At 46.6% G+C, this 23,425-nt stretch overlaps 1 protein-coding gene across 2 annotated transcripts in view; it reads right to left on the reverse strand.

The window, feature by feature from the left end:
* Positions 1–1,379: 1,379 nt before the first annotated feature.
* USP31 (ubiquitin specific peptidase 31) overlaps positions 1,380–23,425 on the reverse strand; it is a 56,489-nt gene continuing 34,443 nt past the window's right edge. Inside the window, exons 11-16 of one of the 2 annotated variants that reach the window (XM_066576410.1) lie at positions 7,960–8,089; positions 7,393–7,512; positions 6,523–6,748; positions 6,028–6,186; positions 5,253–5,405; positions 1,380–3,664 (exon numbers count right to left, since the gene is read on the reverse strand). In XM_066576410.1, the coding sequence (XP_066432507.1) occupies positions 2,259–3,664; positions 5,253–5,405; positions 6,028–6,186; positions 6,523–6,748; positions 7,393–7,512; positions 7,960–8,089 (2,194 nt within the window). In that variant the 3' untranslated portion in view covers positions 1,380–2,258. The remainder of the gene's footprint in view (positions 3,665–5,252; positions 5,406–6,027; positions 6,187–6,522; positions 6,749–7,392; positions 7,513–7,959; positions 8,090–23,425) is intronic. The other variant, XM_066576411.1, reaches the window with a different exon arrangement.

Raw genomic sequence — 23,425 nt, forward strand, 5'->3', positions numbered from 1 at the left:
AGCAGGGGGTAAGTCCACTTAAATTCATTTTTAGGTTCATATATCTAGGCGCTGGTCTCCACATTCTGCACAATAGCAGGACGAGTGTCGTGGCGGTCAAGTAAGTGCTCCATAACACTATGGGCAGTACAGAAACTGCTGCCAACCTGTACCCATTTTACCTGACAGATTTCCAGAATGCAAAATTAGAGAAAAGAAGTATTGCATGTCTGCAAGTCATAACAGGAACGGACTACCTAACAATGCAAAAAGTTCAATGCCCCTATGTCCTGAAAGTTGGGTGGCACTTTGGCTGTAAACTGCCACCCAGGATGCCAACTTGACTACTCCAGACAGAACCCTGTGATTACCAAACAGCAGGTGACTACAAAAGACAATAAATGATAACCTTAGGTTACCTCCGCCTTTCCAAGGGCTGCACTAAGGTAAAATGTACATAAGTGCAGAAAACCGGCAATAACCAGAGATGCAAAAAACAAGAAGAAAAAGCTACCGTTCTGTGACCGTGACTAATAACACAACACAAGAAGGGGTATGGTGGACACTCGCGGAGAGAGGCGACAGCACCCAGTAAAATTACCATTATCAGTTTGCATAGGTTACAAGTGCGTGCACATTCAAAACACTGCCATGCAAAAAAAGTGCCTGAGCAAAAAGGGACAGAAGACTAGGGGGTGGGGGGGCATCCAGTCGTGCAGCCAGTCGTGTGCCAGCCTGTGCTACCAAAAAAAGTACATAGATCTACTTTGCAACTTTTCCAGGGCATCCTAAATCTTTTCACCCGAGCAGCAATAAAACTATACAAAAATAAAACCAAAAACATAAAATATATATATAAAACTATTCACTTTGTGATTGCCCAACCTAAACAGGGAATATTGGTGTTCTACGTATCATACTCTGAAATCGGCACCAGCTTAATATATGGGGGGGGGGAGCACCATGTGATTGGCAACGAAATGGCAGATCTGGGGGTCTGCAGTAAAAAGCCAACCTTATTGGAATGTCAGTTGCTGTACATGAAATGTATAATAAAACCTTCCTTGAATCTCCAATACTGCTACAAAAGCTGCCCTGGGATATGAGCCCCTGGAACACAATTCCTTCCTGAGGTCAAACATGTTGGTTTAACACTGAGATGGTGCAGGAGAGAGAATTATGGAGTTGATTCATTGTTCCTAGGCTACAACAACCCAAAAAAATGAAGCCTTATGTCATACATTACCATATGCACGTATTGTAGAGACCACGCCTGTTAAGGAGCCATCGGTCTTGCAGGGCGGCGACTATTATAAGTCTATAAAGCAGCTTCGGAGCGTGTTTAAATGAAGTCTATATAGTGCATGAAATGTTGGCGAGGATTTATAGCTTTACCCTCCTGTACTTACCAGCGCCTTATACTGAAAAGCAGTAGGTATACGGTGCAATGGTACTGCATAGACTGGGGGTATGACCATACAATGAGGATGCACAAAGCAGTACGCTATCATACGGGAATGATGGGATTTCCAGAAAACACCGCTACAATGGAGGAAAGGTTATGTTATTATAGGCAGTGGCCATTTACCATCTGGGTTAGCTTACAGAATTAATCTCTATATCTAGACATGGATTACTATTATATCACTATCATGTAACTATTCAGAGCGGATGGATGACCGGGAATGAGTGGGGTATCAGTCACATGAGAATGTCGTATACGTCGCTGTAGAAGTGATATGAGATAATGGAGGAGAGCCTGAAGCTTCAAATGACAAAAAAGTGCTCCGATGGCTTCTAGGAAGGGTATGCAATACAAACTTCAAATGGTATATGCACAAGGATAGGAGTTTGCTCCTTGGCACAAAGAAGTCACCCAACCTTCATCCTACTCTCCTCTATGCTAAAGTCACAGCCGGGCTTTGGTAAGGAAGATAAGAGAGAGAAAAAGCAGCATTCGGTTGGCAGAAGAGTAAACAAATCATTCCTCTTCTTCCCTGGAGAATTAGTATAAGCGGGCAAGGTTCAGCAGGACTGGCCGAGTAATACAGTTTTATCTGCCGGTAGGGCATGGCTCACTCCACCAGCAGGTTTAACGCAACAAAAGTCAACTTCCATGCGCAAGCAATGCTGGGAGAATACAAGGACGAGACCCTCAACCCCAAAGTTTTCGTTAAAAATAAAATGTGCATACATTCCCGACCAGCGTAGGCAGGGACAGCTTCTACTGCATGTATCTGCAGTCAGGACTTGCGGTACGGCTGCCCCTGCACCCTGGGTCACTGAGCTTTAGGCGATGGCTTTGATGACGATGGGAATTTTTTAAGGTACTTGTCAGCAGTCTTTTTCCCACCAGGAGATGACTGGGCTTGTCTTTCGTCAGGGGAAGACTTGGCTTTGTTTTGAGGTAAGGCAGAATGCTTTTTTGGACTTGGGACCACCTCAGCAGTTGGCGACTGTGACACTGGCGCAGTCTCTGGTGTCTCCTGACCTACGCCCTTGGTTCCTGTTGGTTTTTTAGCCAATAGGCTTGTCTTCCCCAGATCTGCTGACCGTCTATTCTCCTTCTGCCTTAGGGCAGACTTAAAGAAGCTCAGTCCCTTTTCCTCTGACTTGCTATCCCGCTTGAGACTGGACCGAGGTGCGGTCTGAGGTGTGCGGAGACTAGCCATGGAGGAACTTCGTACAGTCCGACTATCTGCTGGAGATTCGCTGCTCTTGGGATTTGCAGCACGGATGGCGCTACTGGGTTTGATAGCACCGGCTTTGTCAGAGCCCAAGCTTATCTTCGATCCTTCCCTGCTTAGAGTCTTTTCGGGTATTCTATGCTTACTGGATGAGCTGGATACAGAGGAAGTTCTAGAAGAAGGTGCAGGTTTTTTAGGTGCTGGAGAGGAAGTGTTTCCATGAGCAGAACTTGAGGACTTTTGCCTTTGCTGACACACTGGGGTGGAGGCTTCCTGCGGTTTTGCCGTGTCCTTTTTCTGCTGTGTGGATGATCGACGTGTAGGAGTTCGGACTTCACTCCTCTTGGTCTTGGAGACATGTTTTCCACTATTGCTAGGTGCTGCGGTCGTGGTTTTATTACTCTCTTTTTCGGGGGTCCGTGTTGCCTTTTCCTGCACGACTGACACTTTACTGGCCACGGGCTTCTTAGTCTGTGCTTCCTCGCTCTGTGGTGACTCTCGGACAGGGGATGAACACACTGAATCACTTTGATCAACAAATGCAATGTGGTTATTGTTATCTATAGGGTCCAAGGGGTTACTGCTAACCAGCTCAGCTGCGGTCTTCGCCGGTGGCTCTGTAGGTACAGTTTTCTTAACCACTGGATCTTTCTGAGCACCACATTCTGCCACTGCCAACGGGGCTCGGGATGTTGCACGATACTCACGCCGAACCCCTTCAAGGTGATCATGAAAGCTGCCAGACAGGTTGCGAAGACTTCCAAAACAAGATGTTGATACGTGGTCATCGGTCTCACCAATCTTGCCGAGGGAAGACCCGTGTATGGGAGAATCTGAAGGGTGTCGGCAGGAAGTGGCTGCACGCAGGTGGAGTTTTGCTGCAAGTGACCAAGATGGTCTAAAACCGTTTTCATTGGAGACAAGAGGACTGGTGACAGAGGCTCGGCCAGAGCTCTGACGTTGGACGCTGCGGACAAAAGGCCGGGACGAGAAACCACCTAAGAGAAGAAGAAAAATACATTAAATAGTCCATAGCATGCAAAATACAAGCAGCAAATGAAAAGCATTGGCTATACATTTCTTACAAACACTAATGACCACTAAAGCAGCTTGTATAGGGGCCCTCAACTGCTTTTCAGGCTTCTAAATGTCAAATATTCTTAGTTGCCCATCACTGCAAAACGGTATTTTCTGAGGCTCCCAGTTAGCAAACTTGCCAAGGAGTAACTCTTGGTGGACCTTCAGAACGCAGTTTAGCATCTGTATTAGACTGTATTCACACGGTGCGGTCAAATCACATCCCCAGTGGAATGCTTGGATCTGTGGTTCTACTGGGCCAAGATTAGTTCACCACAGCGTTCTATAGCCATATACCTTCGATTAAGTAGAACCGTGGGCGGTCCAGCTACTGCGGTCATAACGTGGATAAAATCTATGTCCCTATTATTGTGGGCATCTAAAAGAAACCGTCAAATTGGTTGTCATTAAAAACTTTCTCAGGTACAAATTTAGGCCTACTAACTTATGTGGGGGCGTAGACAATCAGTGTTAATTAGAGATGAGCGAGTATACTCGCTAAGGCACATTACTCGAGCGAGTAGTGCCTTAGCCGAGTATCTCCCCGCTCGTCTCTAAAGATTCGGGGGCCGGCGGGGAGGAACGGACGGGAGATCTCTCCCCCCCCTCTCCCCCACCCCCGCAACTCACCTGTCACCGGCGCCGGCCCCCGAATCTTTAGAGACAAGCGGGGAGATACTCGGCTAAGGCACTACTCGCTCGAGTAATGTGCCTTAGCGAGTATACTCGCTCATCTCTAGTGGTAATGCATCGGTCCAACTCGAACCTGTTATAGCGTATAGGGCTATGGAGAGTAACGGATCATGGACAAGAAACAGGTCTATGGGATGTGTCCGTGTGAATCAGTGCACAAATAGGTGTCCATGCGCTGTCTGATACAAGCTGCACCCAAGTTTTTGAGCACAACTCCAACACATGGTAAGAGTGAGTATCTATCAAATCAAGGAGATCAAAATGATGTAGCAATGGAAACCAAAATCATCAACTGAGGGCTGGATTCAAAATCACCTTGAATTGATGCATGCCAATCAAGCTGCACAGTGCTGAGCTGTGAGTATAGGTCCTGTTATAGGACGTTGGGCCTCATGGACTCACAATTCGATCAAAAACCATATAGACCAGTAGCCTGCTGGAGGTCATTGTGGGAGGAAGAACAGGAGAAGCACTAAAAGTCCTACAAAATGGATGCTGGGTTGATGCCCTTCTACGGCCCTGTCTAGCTCTACTTGTGTAACCACCCGTGTAAAGGTAAAAGTAAAGAAGAATCAACCAGGGAGGATGAGGAGGGAGGAATTGGAGAAATTGTCTGCATTCCCTTTTAGGGGTCTCTTGTTGCTGCCTCCTGTTCTTACTTTCAATTGCGCCAAGGCAGGTGAAAAGGATTCACAGTTACTTCCTAAGTGGACAGATTGATATCCCTGGAGTGTAAGTGACTTGGGGTTATACTGTGAGGTTTATCTGTTTCCTTCATTTTTAGGAGCGCTGCATAATACATAGGTTATGCCTCACCGTCATCCTCACTCCTCTCTCCAGTCAGTTCCACAGATTCCGCTAGTGATGCCAGAGAAGTTCTCCTAGAAGAGGCTGCTGAAGCAATACTGGGCTGTCTGCTGCCAGGTAGTCTAGAGATCCAGTGATCACATAACGAGGAGCTTGTGGAACCTGTAAAGTACAATAATAGAGATCTTCAAGCACAAACTTAAATGCAGTAACGTTACAGCTGTCCGATTCACCTTACAGTTAGGGCTCTTGCTTACGGACAGATATTAGCTGTGGAATCTATCACCGGCGTCCGCACCACCGATCCACAGCAAATAGCATGCTATGGGAAATTAATGAAATTGATTTTTGCTGCACACTTGTGGAAACCAATTGCAGCTTTCGCAAGCGGAGGAAAAAAAAAAAAAAAAAATCACAGCATCCTCCATTTTTTCGCGGATTCGGCATGGACGGCTTCCACTGAAGTTAATGGAAGCCGCCCGAACCGTGGGCTTTCCGCAATCACATTGCGGAAAGCTCGCAGATTACGCGTCATCGCTAGGAGAAGACGTGGAAAAAGCAGGCTGTCTTTAAAAAAAATTTCTGTACTGCGCCGGTCCGACAGTCGCCGTGTGGACAATCCGCAGCACAGAAGAAAAAGAAACTAAACATGTACGCGCGGACGCCACTTCTGGCAGAGCTGGATTCCGCATGCAGTGTGCAGGGGGCCTATGAGACAAACTATGGATTAAGACAAGCTAGACCGGAAAGACTAATGATACATGAATGAAGTGAGCGAACATACCTGCTACAGAACTGTTTGCTGACCAGGATGGCACGGCGGCTCTGCGCTGGTAGAAGAGGATGTAGGCTGTTGGTTTGCACACTTCATCTTCTGCGAGGGGCTGCACGTCGCTGTCATCAAAGCAGTACCACAAACCGTCCACAGAGTTCTTACAGTATGCTATAACAGAAAACCGCTGGTTACACCAAGAGTTGTACTTCTGCATCGTGGACTATCGCAGGACAGATAAGCTAGTACATGGATATGCTCTATTCTGCATAATGGGTGGATGTCAGATGTTATCACATTTTCTACAATTAAGGCTGCATTCAATATGACATCATCTTCCCATTAAGTTCCGATTGCTTGCCAATAATCAGCACAGTGTGCTGTGCTATTCCAGTAACAAAAGATGGAAACTATAACAGCACAGTGTAAGTCATTAGGTACAATCACGGCTCCTGTAAAATCTGATGCACCCGTCGCATCATTGCTTGCATTTTGCCGCTAGCATACCTGTATAGTGTCCCCCCTGCATGGTCCCATGATGGTTGCACACAGCATAAAGATCATATATGAAGTCCTCAGGGTCACGTCCCAGGCCATAGGGACGTCTCCATGGTGACCAGTGTGATGGGAGACTCCACGAACTTTGACTGCGCTTGACGACATGAGGAGTCATATCCAATCCAACTAACGGGAATCGGACCATGTTCTGCAACTTCAACCGTCGATCCCCATCCTGTACAGACATAAAAGGTTACTGACAGGCCCTCATTAAAGTTACAGCCGCACATAGTGGAGTATTCCCAGTGGAAAGCGTTAAAAAGCTGAAATCTGCAGTGAAAATACGCAGCATAAATGGACATGCTGAGAACTTAAAAAAGTCTGCACCGCTGGTCAATTTACGCTGCAGATTTTTTGCTCAGCATGTTGGAGATTTCTTGAAATTTCATCCATATTTTCAAGTGTCAATTTTTCGCGGCCAATTCCACTACGAAAAAAATCAGCATTATTTTTGCAGTCTGTGAACATGTGAACTCGCTCACACAGATAGTAATGAAAGCGAGCCTGAAGTCGTCAAGGTAGCACAAACTCACAGGATGCTAAGTTGCTGGAGCAATTAGCTGTAATCTGTGGGGAAACCTGACAGCAAGTGTTGAGTTCCCCTGCAGCGCCACCACAGGGAAGCGTTATATGGTGACCATTAAAATCCACAGTTGACAATGTCATGAGTCAGGTTAGTATCCCAATACACTACATCCGATCTATTAGTCAGTAGGTGCACCAGCAGATGGGCAGTAGGTTAATAATGCTTTCAAGCCTTATATAGAGGAACCACATAAGCAGCAAAAGTTTTACTTTGCGGAGCGGACGCCATCTTACCTGTCGGAATCTCTTCAGATGGAGTATAAGCACATCAGGCAGGGTCCACAGGCTGAGTTTAATGCTGCCTTGTTGAAGCTGTTTACAGTGAGGGCAGCGCCAGGCATTGCCAGGAGCCAGCTGCAAATAGGCGGCACAAGCAAATCAGGCTGATAAGCATCAAATACACAGCACAGGCGGCAAATACTTACAAAAACTGTCCATCCCAAAACGACTGCTAACTTTCAGCCCCCTGTCCACAGGCGTTGCGGTATCCCACTGCGGATCTCCGCCCAGGAGCCGGCAGACGGCTCTTCCCTGTCAGCCTGACAGGCTGACCACAGTGAATCGTGGCAATTCGCAGCATGCTGCGAATCGCTGGCCGCGAGCGGAGAATCGGAATGATTCTCTGCTAGTGGACAGGGGGCAAGCGCTTTTCATAGCTTCAGACAGCGTGATTCGCCGGCGATTTACCGCCGTCGAAATCACGTCTGTGGACAGGGGGCCTTACATAACTTTTACCCCCAAAATACCACTTGTAACAATGGCACCCTCATCAGCACTGTTACGTAGTAGCCTTCCACTAACCTGCTCCTCTTTGGTATACAGCTGGAAACACTGGGAGAGGCTGCAGCACTGGGGCTGATGATGTAGTTCCCGCTGCAGGCGAACGCTCTCAGAATCCGGGACGTATTCCTCTTCTGTGTTCCCAAAAAGACTGCAAAATAAAAAGCACAAACCGGTGGTTGAGATCATCGAGTCATTAAGCCCATCAGTCATCCTAATGGGAAAGGTGAGAGCTATTCTACAGCTTAGTTGCTCCCACCACTCACACATGTATTGGTAAAGCTATAACTAACTTCCATCGTATCATGTGATCGGTGAAAATAATCTGCAGCGAATGTTCTCAACCAACAACGGATATATTATATTGCTGTAAGCAAACAATCGCTGCCGGTTGCCTGCAGGGAAAATAATGAACTCCCATCGCCAAGTGCTAAACAATATACATTTATTTCCTGTGCCAGACACGGGGAAAAACACACGAACGCCATGAGCATGTAGTCTTTAACCCCTTTCCTCTAGAAGACGTGTAGTTATGTCCTGCGGGGTCTTGGTATGAATGAAGGGCGACCTCCCTTCATACAGCACGGGCGCCAGCTGTTTATTACAGCCGACACCCGGTGGGCAACTGCTCAGCTCAGTCACACGGCTGAGCGGAGCCATTAACCATTTAAATGCCGCTGTCAATTCTGACAGCAGCATTTAAATCCCACGAGCGAGGGTCCCATACGGGCCCCCTGCGAAAGATAGTCGTACAGGTGTCATGGCAGCCGTGGGCCTTCTGAAAGGCCCCAGGGCTATCTTGGCAGAATGCCTATCAAGCCATCCCCGTGGGGTGGCTTGATAGGCTGCCTAATAGCAGTATGATCTAATGCTATGCCATTACATCATACTACAGGAGCGATCAAAGCATCACCAGATGTTGCCCCTATGGGGACTGGGGAAAAAAAGGGGGGGGGGGGGATAAGGGTTTAATTTACATGAGCGTATATCGGCTGGCGTTTTCACAGACGGCTGATATACGCTTCCATTTGAACAGTCCACCCCCTTCCCTCCCCCTCAACAGCTCCCTGCTTCTCTCTTCCCCTCCAAGCGTTTTGCAATGGGAGTGGGTGGAACAGGGGTGGAGCTAAGTTCCCACCCCCTTCACGCCCTTGGTCCATAGCCAGCAATGGGAGTGGGAGGGACAAAGCGGAGCTTAGCTCTGCCCCCATCCTAACCCTCCCATTGCCAGTGCAGGAGCAGAGAAGAAGAGAGGGGGGGGGGGGGGGGGTTAGTTAAGAAAGAGGAGGGGGGGGGGGGGAATGAACTGCTTAGATGGAAGCGTATATTGGCCTGCTCGTGTAAATGAAAGTAAAGTTTTATTAATTGTTGAAGAAAAAAAAAAAGTAAAAAAAACATTTTGCCATATTTATAATAAAGAATACATAGTTGGTATCGCTGTGTTCATAAAAGTCCGATTAAAGTAGCATTATTTACCCCACATGATGAACGTTGTAAAAAAAAAAAAAAAATAATGCAAGCCAGAAATGCTTTTTTTTTTGTCACCGTCTGCAAGGAAAAAATGCAAAAAAAATAAAAAGGCTTAAAAAAAAGTAGTATGTAATCCAAAATGGTGACACCACACACTACAGGATGTCCCACAAAAAATAAGCCCTCGCACAACTAGGTTGACGGAAGAATAAAAAAAGTTATTGGGTGCAGAAGATGCAGCAGAAAATAATTGGAAAAAATTAAAGGAGATGTCTCGAGGAAGCAGTTAATTTTTTTTTTTGCCCAGTCCCCCCCATTAAACACACATTACAAAGCCCCCCTGTAAATGACATTTCTAGCTGGTTCGTACTTACCGTTCCAGCGTTTCAGCAAGTTATAAAAGTTTCCTCAAGATGGCCGCCGGCTCTTTCCCAGTCGCTCGCTGCAGCCCGACGTGCGCGCTCCCGAGACGCCGCCAGCTGTGTCTCCATGGCAACCGGACGCATCGCAGCCGCCGACCAGACGCCCCGCAGCCGCCGACCAGACAGCAGGTAACCGGCGCTAGCCCCCGGCTCCCCAGCGCTAGCTCCCCCGGCGCAGCGACAGCCCCCCCCCGGCCTAGCGCTAGCTCCCCCGGCCTAGCGACAGCCCCCCCGGCCTAGCGACAGCCCCCCCCATCGCAGCGACAGCCCCCCCGGCCTAGCGCTAGCTCCCCCGGCGCAGCGACAGCCCCCCCCGGCCTAGCGCTAGCTCCCCCGGCGCAGCGACAGCCCCCCCGGCCTAGCGCTAGCTCCCCCGGCGCAGCGACAGCCCCCCCCGGCCTAGCGCTAGCTCCCCCGGCGCAGCGACAGCCCCCCCCGGCCTAGCGACAGCCCCCCCGGCCTAGCGCTAGCTCCCCCGGCGCAGCGACAGCCCCCCCGGCCTAGCGCTAGCTCCCCCGGCGCAGCGACAGCCCCCCCCGGCCTAGCGCTAGCTCCCCCGGCGCAGCGGCAGCCCCCCCCGGCGCAGCGGCAGCCCCCCCCCGGCGCAGCCCGGCGCAGCGGCAGCCCCCCCCGACCCATCACTTACCTGGGAGGCTTCTCGGGGCGGCTGGGCTGGGCTGGGCTGGTCTTCTCCGCTGGGCAGCTCCAGTTTCTGCACCTTCCTCTAACAGAGGATGGTGCAGAATGGCCGCTTCAGCGCGCTCCCGAGCAGTGACAGCTCGTCTGCGCATGCGCAGAAGAGCTGTAGCGGGGAGCACACTGAAGCGGCTCGTGCTGAATGGAGAAGACCGGACTGCGCAAGCGCGTCTAAAAAAGCAAGCTGCCAGCGAATTTAGACGGAACCATGGAGACGAGGACGCTAGCAACGGAGCAGGTAAGTGGAATAACTTCTGTATGGCTCATATTTAATGCACAATGTACATTACAAAGTGCATTAATATGGCCATACGGAAGTGTATAACCCCACTTGGTTTCGCGAGACCACCCCTTTAATGTCTTTGAAAAATAGTACAGCAAAAAAAACCACAAAAAAAACACACTATAAGTTTGGTATCGTAGTAATCGTACTGACCCATAGAATAAAGTTATCATGTCAATTTTGTTGCAGTTTGTGCGCTGTAGAAACAAGATGCGCCGAAAGGCGGAAATTCGTGTTTGTTTTTTTTTTCATTTTACTAAAAAAAAAAAACCCCCTCATACAGCTACGTCGATTGATAAATAAGGGAGTTACCATTTTTTAAAGGAGGGAGAGGGAAAAAAACGAAAATTGAAAGAAAAAAAGGTCCGCATCATTAAGGGGTTGTTCAGGATTCAAATAACATGGCTGCTTTGTTCCAGAGACAGCAACACACGCATGTGCAGGAGTTGTGCCTTGTATGCAATACCACACACAACCTGTGGACAGGAGTGGCACTGATTTTAGAAGACAGCAGTCATGTTTTTCAGAATTCTGGAAATCCCCTTGCAGCCTATCATAGAATTAAAAAAATGAAGGTTTGCACCCATTACAATAAATGTTTATGAGCCCAGCCGCAGCAGTTTCCATCAAACTTTTAATTTAGCTGTGATAAAATGTTGGGTTTTGTTCGTTGCGACATTCTGGTGCCAAAAATTAATTTTCTACAATCTGCATGACAATAGAGCTGATCTCCTCAGAAACCAGGCATCTATGCCTAGCGGAGGCTCCATTCACATCCGTGTCCGGGGCTCCGGCATACTTCCATTGCTTATCTCCATCCTTGTAACTAGCACATGTTGCTGCTGAATGCCACCAAAATCCCACCGACTAGATTGGCTTCTGGCATTCAGAGCATCTTACTGGATGAAGTCGCACTGCATGCTGCGCTATTCCATCTGTGCCAAATGAAGCGCTAATGAAGATGTGAATGGGGCATAATAACATGTATCTGGAGGGTCTCTGTACTAGAGTCAAGCGAGCAGTGATCACAAGGCTGCAACTATCTGTAGTAGTCCTCAACGGAAGACCAAAGAGCTCAAAAAGGGAGAAAAGGAAATTGACCTCAAAACTGTACAAATGGTAAAAATAAATAAACCTGTGCTCCGTTGCCGCCATCACTTTGCTAGGGCTCATTCGCACAGACGTATATATTGCAAATCGTGGTGAGGGGCAGAAGCTCAGCACACTAGCTCCCGCCTACTCCCCTTGCAGAGAGGGGCAGCGTATATCAGCGGGGCACGAAAACCCGGCCAATATACGTTCATGTGAATAAGCCCTTAGGGTGTATTCCCACAAGTGATCTTCATGGTGGATTTTCTTCAGCTGAGGAGACTCAATTACGTATGAATGCATCATGGACCTTTTAAAGGACTATCCCATAAAAATCTGATAGATGCGACCCATTTATCTGAAGAACGGGGTCCGACCACCCAGAGCAGCTGAATGCAGTGCCTGGGAAGTGGTTGGGAGTTCGTTACAGAGCGTTATCATAGAAGTGAATGGCTGCAGCATAAAAAGGAGTCTCCTCAGCTTGGTAAGGATGTGCGACACTAAATAGAGGAAAAGACAAGTAGTTTTACATCTATTCACCCCCTACACCAAATCAGGACACCTGCCAATTCCATACAGGGATGCAGATGATAGATTTTTGGTCTCCCTGCACCATGTGTATGCAGATACCGCTATAAGAGACACGTATGACCTCCACACATCTTGTATTTTTACAAGGTTTTGTGCATCTTGGGCTGAGATTCAGTCAGACTTTAATCTCCTAATATTAATTAGCATTACAAAATGTTACGCTTTGAAGCAAAACTGCATGATGGTAGCCAAGAGCATGAATTCAGTGCAGGGTGATATTTTCACAAAATATATGGGTTTGGGAAGGGGATCGAGGAGTAATTTTTTTTTTGCTAGTTTGCAATTAAGGTTTTTATTTGTGAATGTCAAAAGTGTGAAAACTGTCTTGAGAGCCCTAATGGTGGAAGGGTTAAATACACCCAAGTAAGTAGTGGCTTAGTGGTTACGTGCGCTAATGGTACAGGAAATTACAGGCACAACACAATAGGGATAAATCACTGCAGCCTAAGCTTTCCTGCCACAATCACAGAAAATATCTTAAAAAGCAAATGCCTGGAGATTGTCATGGCTGCGCTTGTGAACATCAGAATTGGTTCTTAGAGAAGAGGATTACAGCAGCTGATGAGATGTGATTTCCCGCAAGCATGTCATTACTATGGGTAATGCTGTAAATGAGGAGGGATAAGTAGGAAGTGGTAGGCTGATTCTTGCTGCGAGCTGTCAAGCCGCACTCTTGTGGAGCCTAATGTTTCCTTCAGACTTCTTGCGGTGTACAGCCCCGCCGTTCTGCCGTGTACTACATGTGCCGGGACGTGACACCTCACGTAACCACAGCATGGAGCAGGTGGGGTGCGTGCAATTAACAGGGTTGTCTGCTTAGAATTAACTTTTTATGGTCAGGGCCAAAAGTGTTAAAATAAAGGTACTTACCGGTCGATCCAGCGCTGCAGCCCCGCCATTCTTCTGGTCTCTGTTGACAGCAGAAGTCAAGTGACCACTACTTGCTAATCAGAGGCTGCCCGCTCTTTTGGCATCAGCACTCACATCCTGGGCACCATGATACCTGACTTCTGTTGTCAGAGACCGGAGGGATCGCCGGCTCGCAGCCCCGGATTGCCGGCCCACAGCCATTTAGCAATGAATCACTATTTGGAAGAATGGGTTTCAGCGACTAAGAGGTTATAGGTGGTTGTCCTACAAAGCACATATTTCCATAGCTCATCATATGCTGACCCTGAGTTACACCCTGAATTATACTGACCAGCTGAAATCATAATCTTGAAAGCTTCCACTCTCGCAGCATTTCCTGCTTGTTCACCTTCTGCACAGAGCTTGCTTCGTGATTTGCATTTTGACATGCTTAGTCTTTACACCATGCACTGCAAAAAGCCAATTCTCCCACTGTGTAAGCCTCGGGCTACAAGGCGACTTTGGCTGCAACGCATGTCCAAAAATTGCTGTACTGCTATTCTAAATTGCAAGCCAATGAAAGTGAATGATATTGTGTTGCTACTTGCAAGTTTCTGCAAACCACAAGAAAAATGTGATCTTTGCCTGCACGACGTGTGTTGGGGCCAAAGCTGGAGTTAGCCTTACAGGTACTAGGCCGCCTGCAGACGGGCGGGTTGGATTCAGCGGCGAGGATTCTCGCCGCGAGACCCGACCCCGAGCGCCTGCAGAGAGCAGCGCGTACTCACCCACGGCTCCGGCTGTTTGATGTGCCGCCTTCGGGGCAGCCGGCGCATGCACAGACCGGAGCCAGGCACTGACGTTTCTGTGCGGGGCTCTGCGAGCCCCACAGAGAAACAGAACATGCTGCGGTTTGTTTGCCACGCAAGATTTTGCGCGGACAAACCGCAGCTGTCTGCCTAGGATTGTGTTTGCTAATGCAATCCTATGGCAGCTTCCAAGGGCGGAAATTCCGCGGGAAATCCCGCCGCGGAATTTCCGCCCATCTGCAGGCGGCCTAAGGCAGTTAGAGGTGTATCTGTTGACAGGCTTGTTGATAGTTTCCTATGAGCAGCCAGAATTAAGAATTCAGCTCTGGACTGTACCAGAGTACAAAATAAGCGATGAAGTGAAGATATCTGAACAAACTGTAAAAGGGGATTCAAGAAATGGACGTGTGCTGCTGTAGTCTTTTGCAAACTCTACAGAACCTCTCAGTTTTCCTATAGCGTCATTTAAAGGGAAAGTACCATCTGAAAACGCTTCGGCCTATTCCTAGTAGATGCTAGGTCTTCCTTATAGGTGGGGGTTTGGACACCTGCTGCTCCAAAAGAATAAAGGGATTATTGATCCTTTCTGCAGTTTCTCCATATGGCAAATGCAGATCCCCTAAACTGTATTCTTGTATTTTGTCACCACCGGAAGTGTGGGTGCTGACAAGATAGGCGCTGCTTGACAGGCTCGCCACGCCCCTCTCTAAGGTCCTGGCAGTCACTAAGAGCGGCTTAACCGGCGGCACAGCGCTGGGCAGCGGACAGTGAGTGAGGGAGACAGGGAGGCTGTGCGGAAGGCTGCAGAGGAGCGGGGAAACGACATGAGTGGGGGAGCGGTGGTGCAAGCACAGTGCTGGGTGAGAGTGGGTGAGGGAGGCTGGAGGGGAGCGGGGACAGTGCAAGAAAACTCCGGGGACAGCACTGGGTGAGAGTGCCTGGCATGGAGGGTTAGAGTGAGGGTTCGTTTTAGTGTTGGGGTTGTATTATTAGCTGTAAATGCTTCCATGTTCATGAAGCTGGCTCTGACATGGAAGGATTAACAGCTACTAATTTAATCCCTAACACTGAAACAACCTAACCCTAAACCGCCCTCCCAGCATGAAGTAAATCCCCACATTGCTAGACCTTTGAGGGCCTGGCTGTTCACAGCCAATTAGCAGCGCGTGGGCGTATACTGGGCGGATACAGCCCATCACTAGCTCTCCACCCATTCTGCTGGTGGTGACAAGATACAAGAATACCCTTCTAACTATGAGGCCAAAGTACAGGGAAGGGAGATTAGACCCTGCCAACAAGAACACGTGCACTTTTTTTCTGTAACGATTTCGGAGCCACGGCAGAAGTTTACTTTACACATTTTTGCAGAAAAATCCCTGTAAGGCCACAACGTAGCTGCTACGTGTGGACTCATAGCCCTATTTACTGACGCCTCAGCGCCTTCGTTTTGACACGCAGATTGTTGCCAAGTATTTGGCACACTCAAAACATGTCTAATTCCAGACTGCAGCAGATGAGCACCTCGCAGCGCCTCACAAGGAAGAGCCGAAAGCAGATTCTGCTACAAGAATCTTCAGACAAGCTTGTCACTGAGGCAATTACAGCGCTCCGCTTAACATCACAGGTTAGTAGACATCCTTCAGAAGAGCCATAATAAAACCAGACAGGTGTAACTTATATCAGATCAGCTATCAAAACAGCTTCTTAAACACGACAAGGCAACATAAGGAGGACACGCAATCCGCTGTACAAACACTAACGATTCTGCTCAACTTTAATTTATTCTATTGGTGCACATTAAAGTTTGTGCTTCTTAAGGACATCAAATTTCCGATATGCAAAAGGAGAAGGAACAGGTCCGATCCGCACAGCAAAAGGAATCTGTCACCAGCTTCATACTGTCTGAAGCATGGGCAGCATGAACCAGAACAGGTAAGTACACGGCACCCATGTAGGTCCTACTCTGAAATGCTGCCGTGCTACAGAACAAACATACAACCCCGATTCCAAAGAAGTTCAGACACTGCGTAAAATGTAAAGAAATGTAAAAAAAAACAAAAACAATGCAACGATTTGGAAATCTCATAACTATAATTTCTTCACGCTAGAACAGAACATATGAGACCTTTTACCATTTCATGAAAAAAAAATTAACTCATTTAGAAATTGATGGCAGCAACACATCTCACAAAAGTTGGGACAGGAGTAAGAAAAAGGCTTAAAAAGTGGCACTAATGAAAACAGCTGGAGGAGCCATTTCCTAAAATCACATGACTGTGCATAAAAAAGAGCTTGTAAGAGAGGCAGAGTCTCACAGGGTTGTGGAGTCAGTAAGGGCTCATGCCCACAGACGGACCGGGATACGCCCGCGGATTTACGCCGCAGGAGTACCGTGGTGGCAAATTTTAAAAAAGTCCCCGCTGGTGATCGAGGAAAAACACACATTTAATACTATATTAATGGAGACTTCCCGCTGCAGAGAAACGCAGTGAAATTGAACATGCCACAATTTTTTCCCACAGCGGAAATCCGCGGCAGAATCATGCATGTGAGCGGCGACAGGCAGAAAAGCTATTTGGTTCAATAGAACCTAATAGAGGCGTTATTCCACCGTGGGGAACGCGGCAGAAATCTGTCCGCGGGCATTAGCCCTAACACAAATCTCTGACTCAAGATTCCACAGCCCTGGAAGGAACATACACATGACTAATGATTTATGCAAAGATTATAGAAAGTTTAGCTATGCTTTTACTTCTCTTAATACTGTGTAGTGACCTCTTCTCCCGCCTGTGTAGAGCTTGTTGACCACTAGACGACTCTTCGATGTGATCAAAGAGATTTTCCCCACTTAACAGAGTTACCATAGGGGGCGCATTACTGGAATGTAGAAAGCTGGATAGTCGTATCGATGAATTGCTGCCACCTGGGCCGTTATGACCAGACTGTTAGGAGGTGTTGGATTACTGGATGTGTGAAGGTGCACATACATGCACAGCAAACAGGCTCAGGTCTCCGTCGACAGACCATCAGTAGAGAGGATCAACGGATTGAGAAGCATGAGCAGCTCCTACTGTTTCATTGTCTGCCATCCAGAGACAGGTGGTGCCACCATTACACAGAATCATTTCCAGGCACTTGGCTGAAGGATATTTGGTCTTTTGGCACCCATTACATGTACGGCCTTTGAAATCCAGAGTTGCCTCTGTTTGTAGTGGTGTTGTGAACGACTAACTAGATGCTATGGAGTGGGACCAGGTTGTCTTAGCGAATAATCCAAGTTTAGTTTGGGCACTGATGACGGGGTGAGCGCCTCAATCTTGCCTTTGCTGTAGAGCGGCACATTGCTCCCTGCTGGTGTGATACCCTGGGGGACCATCACATATGACAGTCGGTCACCTCTAGTAGTGGTACGAGGGACAATGACTACTCAGCAATATGTTCAGGACATCCTGCAGCCACATGTGTTCCTCTCATGGCGGCTTCCAAGAGGCAGTGGGATAATGCTCAGCTGCACACACAAGGGGGTCACAGGAGCCCCCACAACATTGTCACACTTCCGTGGCCGCCCGGTCACCAGATTTATCACCAATAGAACATGTATGGCACCATCTGGGATGCCAACTTCAACAGGCTGTGAGTTTTCATGATCTAAAAGCTCAATTACAGCAAATGTGGAGCGATATGCTGCAAAATACCATATGGAGAATGTATGCTTCCATGACCGCCCATATCACATCTTATATCCAAGCTAGAGGCGGTACAACAGGATACTACTAGAGCCTCAATGCCCGCCCGTATCACATCTTATATCCAAGCTAGAGGCGGTACAACAGCGTACTAGAGCCTCCCTTCAAGGGGTCAGTTTTCTGCAATAAAGTATCCTTTTGCTCTGTTACTGTTATCACTTACTTGTAACAATTCCGGCCCCCCCATGACAGCTCTAAGTGGCATGTCCACAGCCCGCAGGGCTTTAGTTCCTCAGAGTGAGCATGTTTTTACAGCCCTGAGGATTAAAGCCCAGCAAGCCAGGACGTAAAAAGGCAATGGGGCCATCACTAAGGGGTTAAACTAACGATACATCCCCAAAAAGGGGAGGGAATACTGTGGTGCTGTCATGGACTCATGGAAAATCTATTACCGGTAAGTAATCTAGTGTTTCCCTGACACCCAAGACAGCATGAATGAACTAGATAATATAATCCTAAAAAGGAAATAATTGTGGAAGAATCCAAGTAGCAGCTCTGTAGACGTGATTGATATAGAAGCTGAACTCTGCCCAGGACGCAAAATCTGTCCTAGTAGAAGGAGCTCCAACCCCTGAAGGAGCATCAATCCCTGCAGATGAGTAAACTGACCTAATTGTGACAACAATCCATCTAACCAAAGTTCTACTAGATACTTTCTGTCCTTCGTTATTCCCCTGAAAAACTGTACAAACAGTGGAGAAGACTTCCTGAAACATTTCGTAACTTCTAGATATCTGATTAGACATCTTCTAACATCAAGCAAGTGAAGTTGACATTCCTTTTCATCCTTAGGCTCTTGGCAGATGGAGGGTAGGGTAATCTCCTGAGAACGGTATAAGTCAGAAACCTCCTTGGTAATAAAAGCAAGGTCAAGTTTAATTATCACTCTATCGTTAAGAATATTTCCAAGTGGAGGAACTGCAGATATCACTGTGATCTCTCCTAAGCAGAACAACAAGTTTAAATCCCATGGAGGAACGCTAGCTCTAATAGTAGGATGTAATCTACTAACAGCCTTGGTGAATCTTCTGATCCAAGGAGGTTCACATAATTTAATGTAAGAGAGAGCGCTAAGAGCTGACACTTGTACTTGAATAGTAATGGGTCTTAACCGTTTATCAAATTCTAAGATAAATTTTAGATGTCACCTCCTTTCTACTAGAGGGTCGAGTAGAAATTTATCTGATAAACCCTTTTGTTTTAGAATCTGCCTTTCAAATTCCAAGCAGTCAGGTGTAGGGGCCTTATTTACAGGTGAAACAAAGGACCCTGATGGAGAAGGTCCTTCCTCTCTGGAAGAACCCAAGGGTCTGCCGGTGACACCACCCTCAGGCAAGAAAACCAAACCCTTCTTGGCCAAAATGGGCCTATGAGCATTACTCTGGTCCTCTCCTCTATCAGTCTCGGGAGCAGAATCAGAGGAGGGAAGGCATAATAAGGGTGGTCCCAATGTGCGAGGCCTAGGCACCCCAGCTAAAAGGACGGCAGTATTCTCCTATATTAGGAAATTCAATCCTCATATTATTAGCCTACAGGAGACACACTTAGTACTAGATAAAACAGATGGTCTTAAAAAAACCCTGGGTCCAGTGGTCCTGCCACTCTCTGCATACTTCTTTCTTTAGGGGTGTTTCTCTTTTAATCCATCGCTCACTACGCTGGAACCCGATAAACACTCGTAGAGACTCTGAAGGCAGGTTTATTTTTGTATATGCTGAAATTAATGTTAAACAATATGTTATTATGTGTATCTATCATCCCCCACACAGCAATGCCTATGTCTTACAAGCAGCAGTTACATTCGCGCACCACTACCCCCAGGCTGAGGGTATCTGTATGGGAGATTTCAATCAAATTATGGACCCTTTGAAAGACAGACTCCATCCACAGCTAATGTCTACATGTACTGGTATTTCCTCCATGAGACAGTTGTTTGGTGGGGTAGGTTGGCGGGATTTATGACGCCTAAAAAATCCGGACATCTGTGAGTACACTTGTCACTCCCCCGGGAGAGGGTCTCTCTCTCGAATAGATTACATATTAAGCTCTCCAACACTTGCCCTCTACTTAAAGGGGTTGTCCCGCGAAACAAAGTGGGGGTATACACTTCTGTATGGCCATATTAATGCACTTTGTAATGTACATTGTGCATTAATTATGAGCCATACAGAAGTTATTCACTTACCTGTTCCGTTGCTAGCGTCCTCGTCTCCATGGTGCCGTCTAATTTTCAGCGTCTAATCGCCCGATTAGACGCGCTTGCGCAGTCCGGTCTTCTCCGTTTTGAATGGGGCTGCTCGTGCTGGAGAGCTGCCCTCGTAGCTCCGCCCCGTGTGCAGATTCCAGCCAATCAGGAGGCTGGAATCGGCAATGGACCGCACAGAAGTCCTGCGGTCCACCGAGGGTGAAGATCCCGGCGGCCATCTTCGCAAGGTAAGTAAGAAGTCACCGGAGCGCGGGGATTCGGGTAAGTACTGTGCGGTTTTTTTTTTAAGCCCCTGCATCGGGTTTGTCTCGCGCGGAACGGGGGGGGCTATTGAAAAAAAAAAAACCCCGTTTCGGCGCGGGACAACCCCTTTAACCTTAATAGTTCACAGCACTCGGGGAGTATCTGATCATAACCCAATCCTCCTTGACTTACAATTCCCAGGACAGTATTTTGCCCCGACCTGGAAGCTTAATCCCGTTTGGCTTAAACTAATAGGATCAAATGACCGGATACCGGATCAAATAACCACATTCCTCCAAATCCATGAAGAAGACACGAGAAATGCCTTAAAATGGGATACACTAAATGCTTACCTTAGAGGTTGTTTTAAATCAGCAATATCCTACATAAAAAGATCTACTTCCCAAGCTGACCTTCTGTTAGAGGAGCAGACAGCAGAGGCCGAAAAACAATACATAGCGGACCCCACAGACACCAACAAAACAAGCTGGCTAGGATTAACTCGCTTAGACATCAATGACATGTTAAAACCAAACGGAAACGCTTCTTTACGCGGCAATATTTTTTCGAAATGGGTAACCAGTCCAGTCACCTTTTGGCCAATTTAATTAAACAAAATGGGCTAACCAACTCTGTCCTCACAACTAAAAAGGCTGATGGACGCATACTCACGGAGGCCCAATCTATAACGCCCAGGTCTAGGGAATACTATACCAATCTATATACTTCCTCAAGTGAAATGTCCATGTTGGATAATTTGGCCTGTCTAGAAGACCTTGCCTTCCCGTCCCTTTCTGCTGAACCCATCTCTGCTAAATTTAACGACTTAAGAACACGGCCTCCTAACCTCCCCCACCCCCATTTTCAGATACTGCCCCCTACATTTAAAAAAACTATAACTCTTATTATTCCATCAACGAAGCTGTCTGCAAGCTTGCTTTTTGCGGGACAAATTGTATTTTTCCAACGGTACTATTTAATGTAGCCTATAAATGTACTCAAAAGCTTAAAAAATTCTAAATGAAATGAAAACGGAAGGGTCTTATTTCTATGGTGTACTGCAGAAAAATTACATTTTTTCTGTGGGTCAGCACGATTACGATACCCAATTTTTTTTAAAGTTTTTATTTTCCATTCCCTGTACTACTTTTAAAAAATATATAAAATACCTATTTAAAAAAAATAAAAATTAATTATTTTACGCTGTGCGAGAGCTCATTTTTTTGCAGGACCTCCTGTAGTTTCTATTGGTACCATTTTGGAATATATACGGCTTATTACATTTTTTCATGGGTAACCAAAAAAAAATAAAATAAAAGCAATTCTGGGGTTATTTTTTATGACGATGTTCACTATAGGGGGTGAATAATGCGTTACTTTGATAGATCAGACTTTTATGGATGCAGCTATACCAAATAGTTTGTTTTTTTTAATTATAAAATATTGCAAAAGTTTTGTTTTTTTTAAATAATTAATAAAACTTTTAAAACTGATTTTTAGTTGTGATTTTTAGCATCCATCCATTACACTGTGCAACACTATTGTTGTAACAGATAAGCAGATAGGCGGCTTATAGTCACTTTAGTGCGCTGAATTCGAATATATCAGTTGTTTTCTGCCACGTAAGGTTTTCAAATTATGGGGAATAAGGTAATCCAATTGCCGATGTATTGTATTTCTCGGAAATATGCCTGTACAATTACTCCAGTCGGCTCGCCATTAACCTTGCTTAACCCCTTAGTGACGGCGCTATCGTAAAACTACGTCCTGCTGTTGCAGGACGTGTATGGAGGGAGGTAGCGCCGCTATCTCCCCCCATACAGAGCGGGCGTCAGCTGTTTATTACAGCTGACACCCGCGGGCAATAGCCGCGCTCGGCCGTTTGTGGCTATTAACCCTTTAAATGCCGCTGTAAATTCTGACAGCGACATTTAAATCCCCCGAACGCTGTTCGGGGGTCCTGCACGGCCCCCCCCCTGCGGTGAGATCGGGGGAGCCGTGCAGGTGTCATGGCAGCCGGGGGCCTAATGAATGGCGCCAGGGCTGCCTTAACAGACCGCCTATCAAGCAATCCACACAGGGTGGCTTGATAGACTGCCTGTCAAAAAGCAGTATGACGTAATGCTATAGCATTACGTCATACTGCAGGAGCGATCAAAGCATCGCATGTTAAGGTCCCCCAGGGGGACTTCAAAGTAAAGTTAAAAAAAAAAAAAAAATTTTTTTACATTTTAATTGTTAAAAAAAAAAAGGTTATAAAAGTTTAAATCACCCCCCTTTTGCCATATCTATTCTTAAAAAATCTAAATCATAAAATAAAAATATGTATTTGATATCGCCGCGTCCGTAAAAGTCCGATCTATGCAAAGTAGTGCACTATTTTTTCTGCACGGTGAACGTCGTCCAAAAAAAAAAAAAAATAAAGAACGCCAGAAATACACTTTTTTAGTTACCCTGTCTCCCATCAAAAAAACGCAATAAAAAGCGATCAAAAAGTCGTATGTATTCCAAATTGATACTATCGGAAACTACAGGACATCCCGCAAAAAATGAGCCCTTGCTCAACTACGTCGACGAAAAAATAAAAAAGTTATTGCGCACAAAACGACCGCAGAAAATAATTGAAAAAAATTAAATGTCTTAAAAAAAAATACAAGTACTACAGCAAAAACAATACTATATAAGTTTGGTATCGTAGTAATCGTACTGACCCATAGAATACAAATATCAGGTCGTTTTTGTTGCAGTTTGTGCGCCGTAGAAACAGGAAGCACCGAAAGATGGTGGAATGTCGTTTTTTTTCCATTTCTCTCCGCTTAGAATTTTTAAAAAGTTTTTCAGTAAATTATATGGTACAATAAATAGTGCCATTGAAAAATACAACTCGGCCCGCAAAAAACAAGCCCTCATACAGCGACGTCGATGGATAAATAAAGGAGCTACGATTTTTTAAAAGGGAGTAGGAAAAAACAAAAATGGAAAAAAGAAAAAAAGCTCCGTCACTAACGGGTTAATAAAAAAAGAACAAAAGTGATTGCACAACTATTTCGCAATCACTGTTACACACCGTGTGCTGACTGAAC

This window comes from Eleutherodactylus coqui, chromosome 8, assembly GCF_035609145.1.
Source record: "Eleutherodactylus coqui strain aEleCoq1 chromosome 8, aEleCoq1.hap1, whole genome shotgun sequence".
Classification (NCBI taxonomy): domain Eukaryota; kingdom Metazoa; phylum Chordata; class Amphibia; order Anura; family Eleutherodactylidae; genus Eleutherodactylus; species Eleutherodactylus coqui.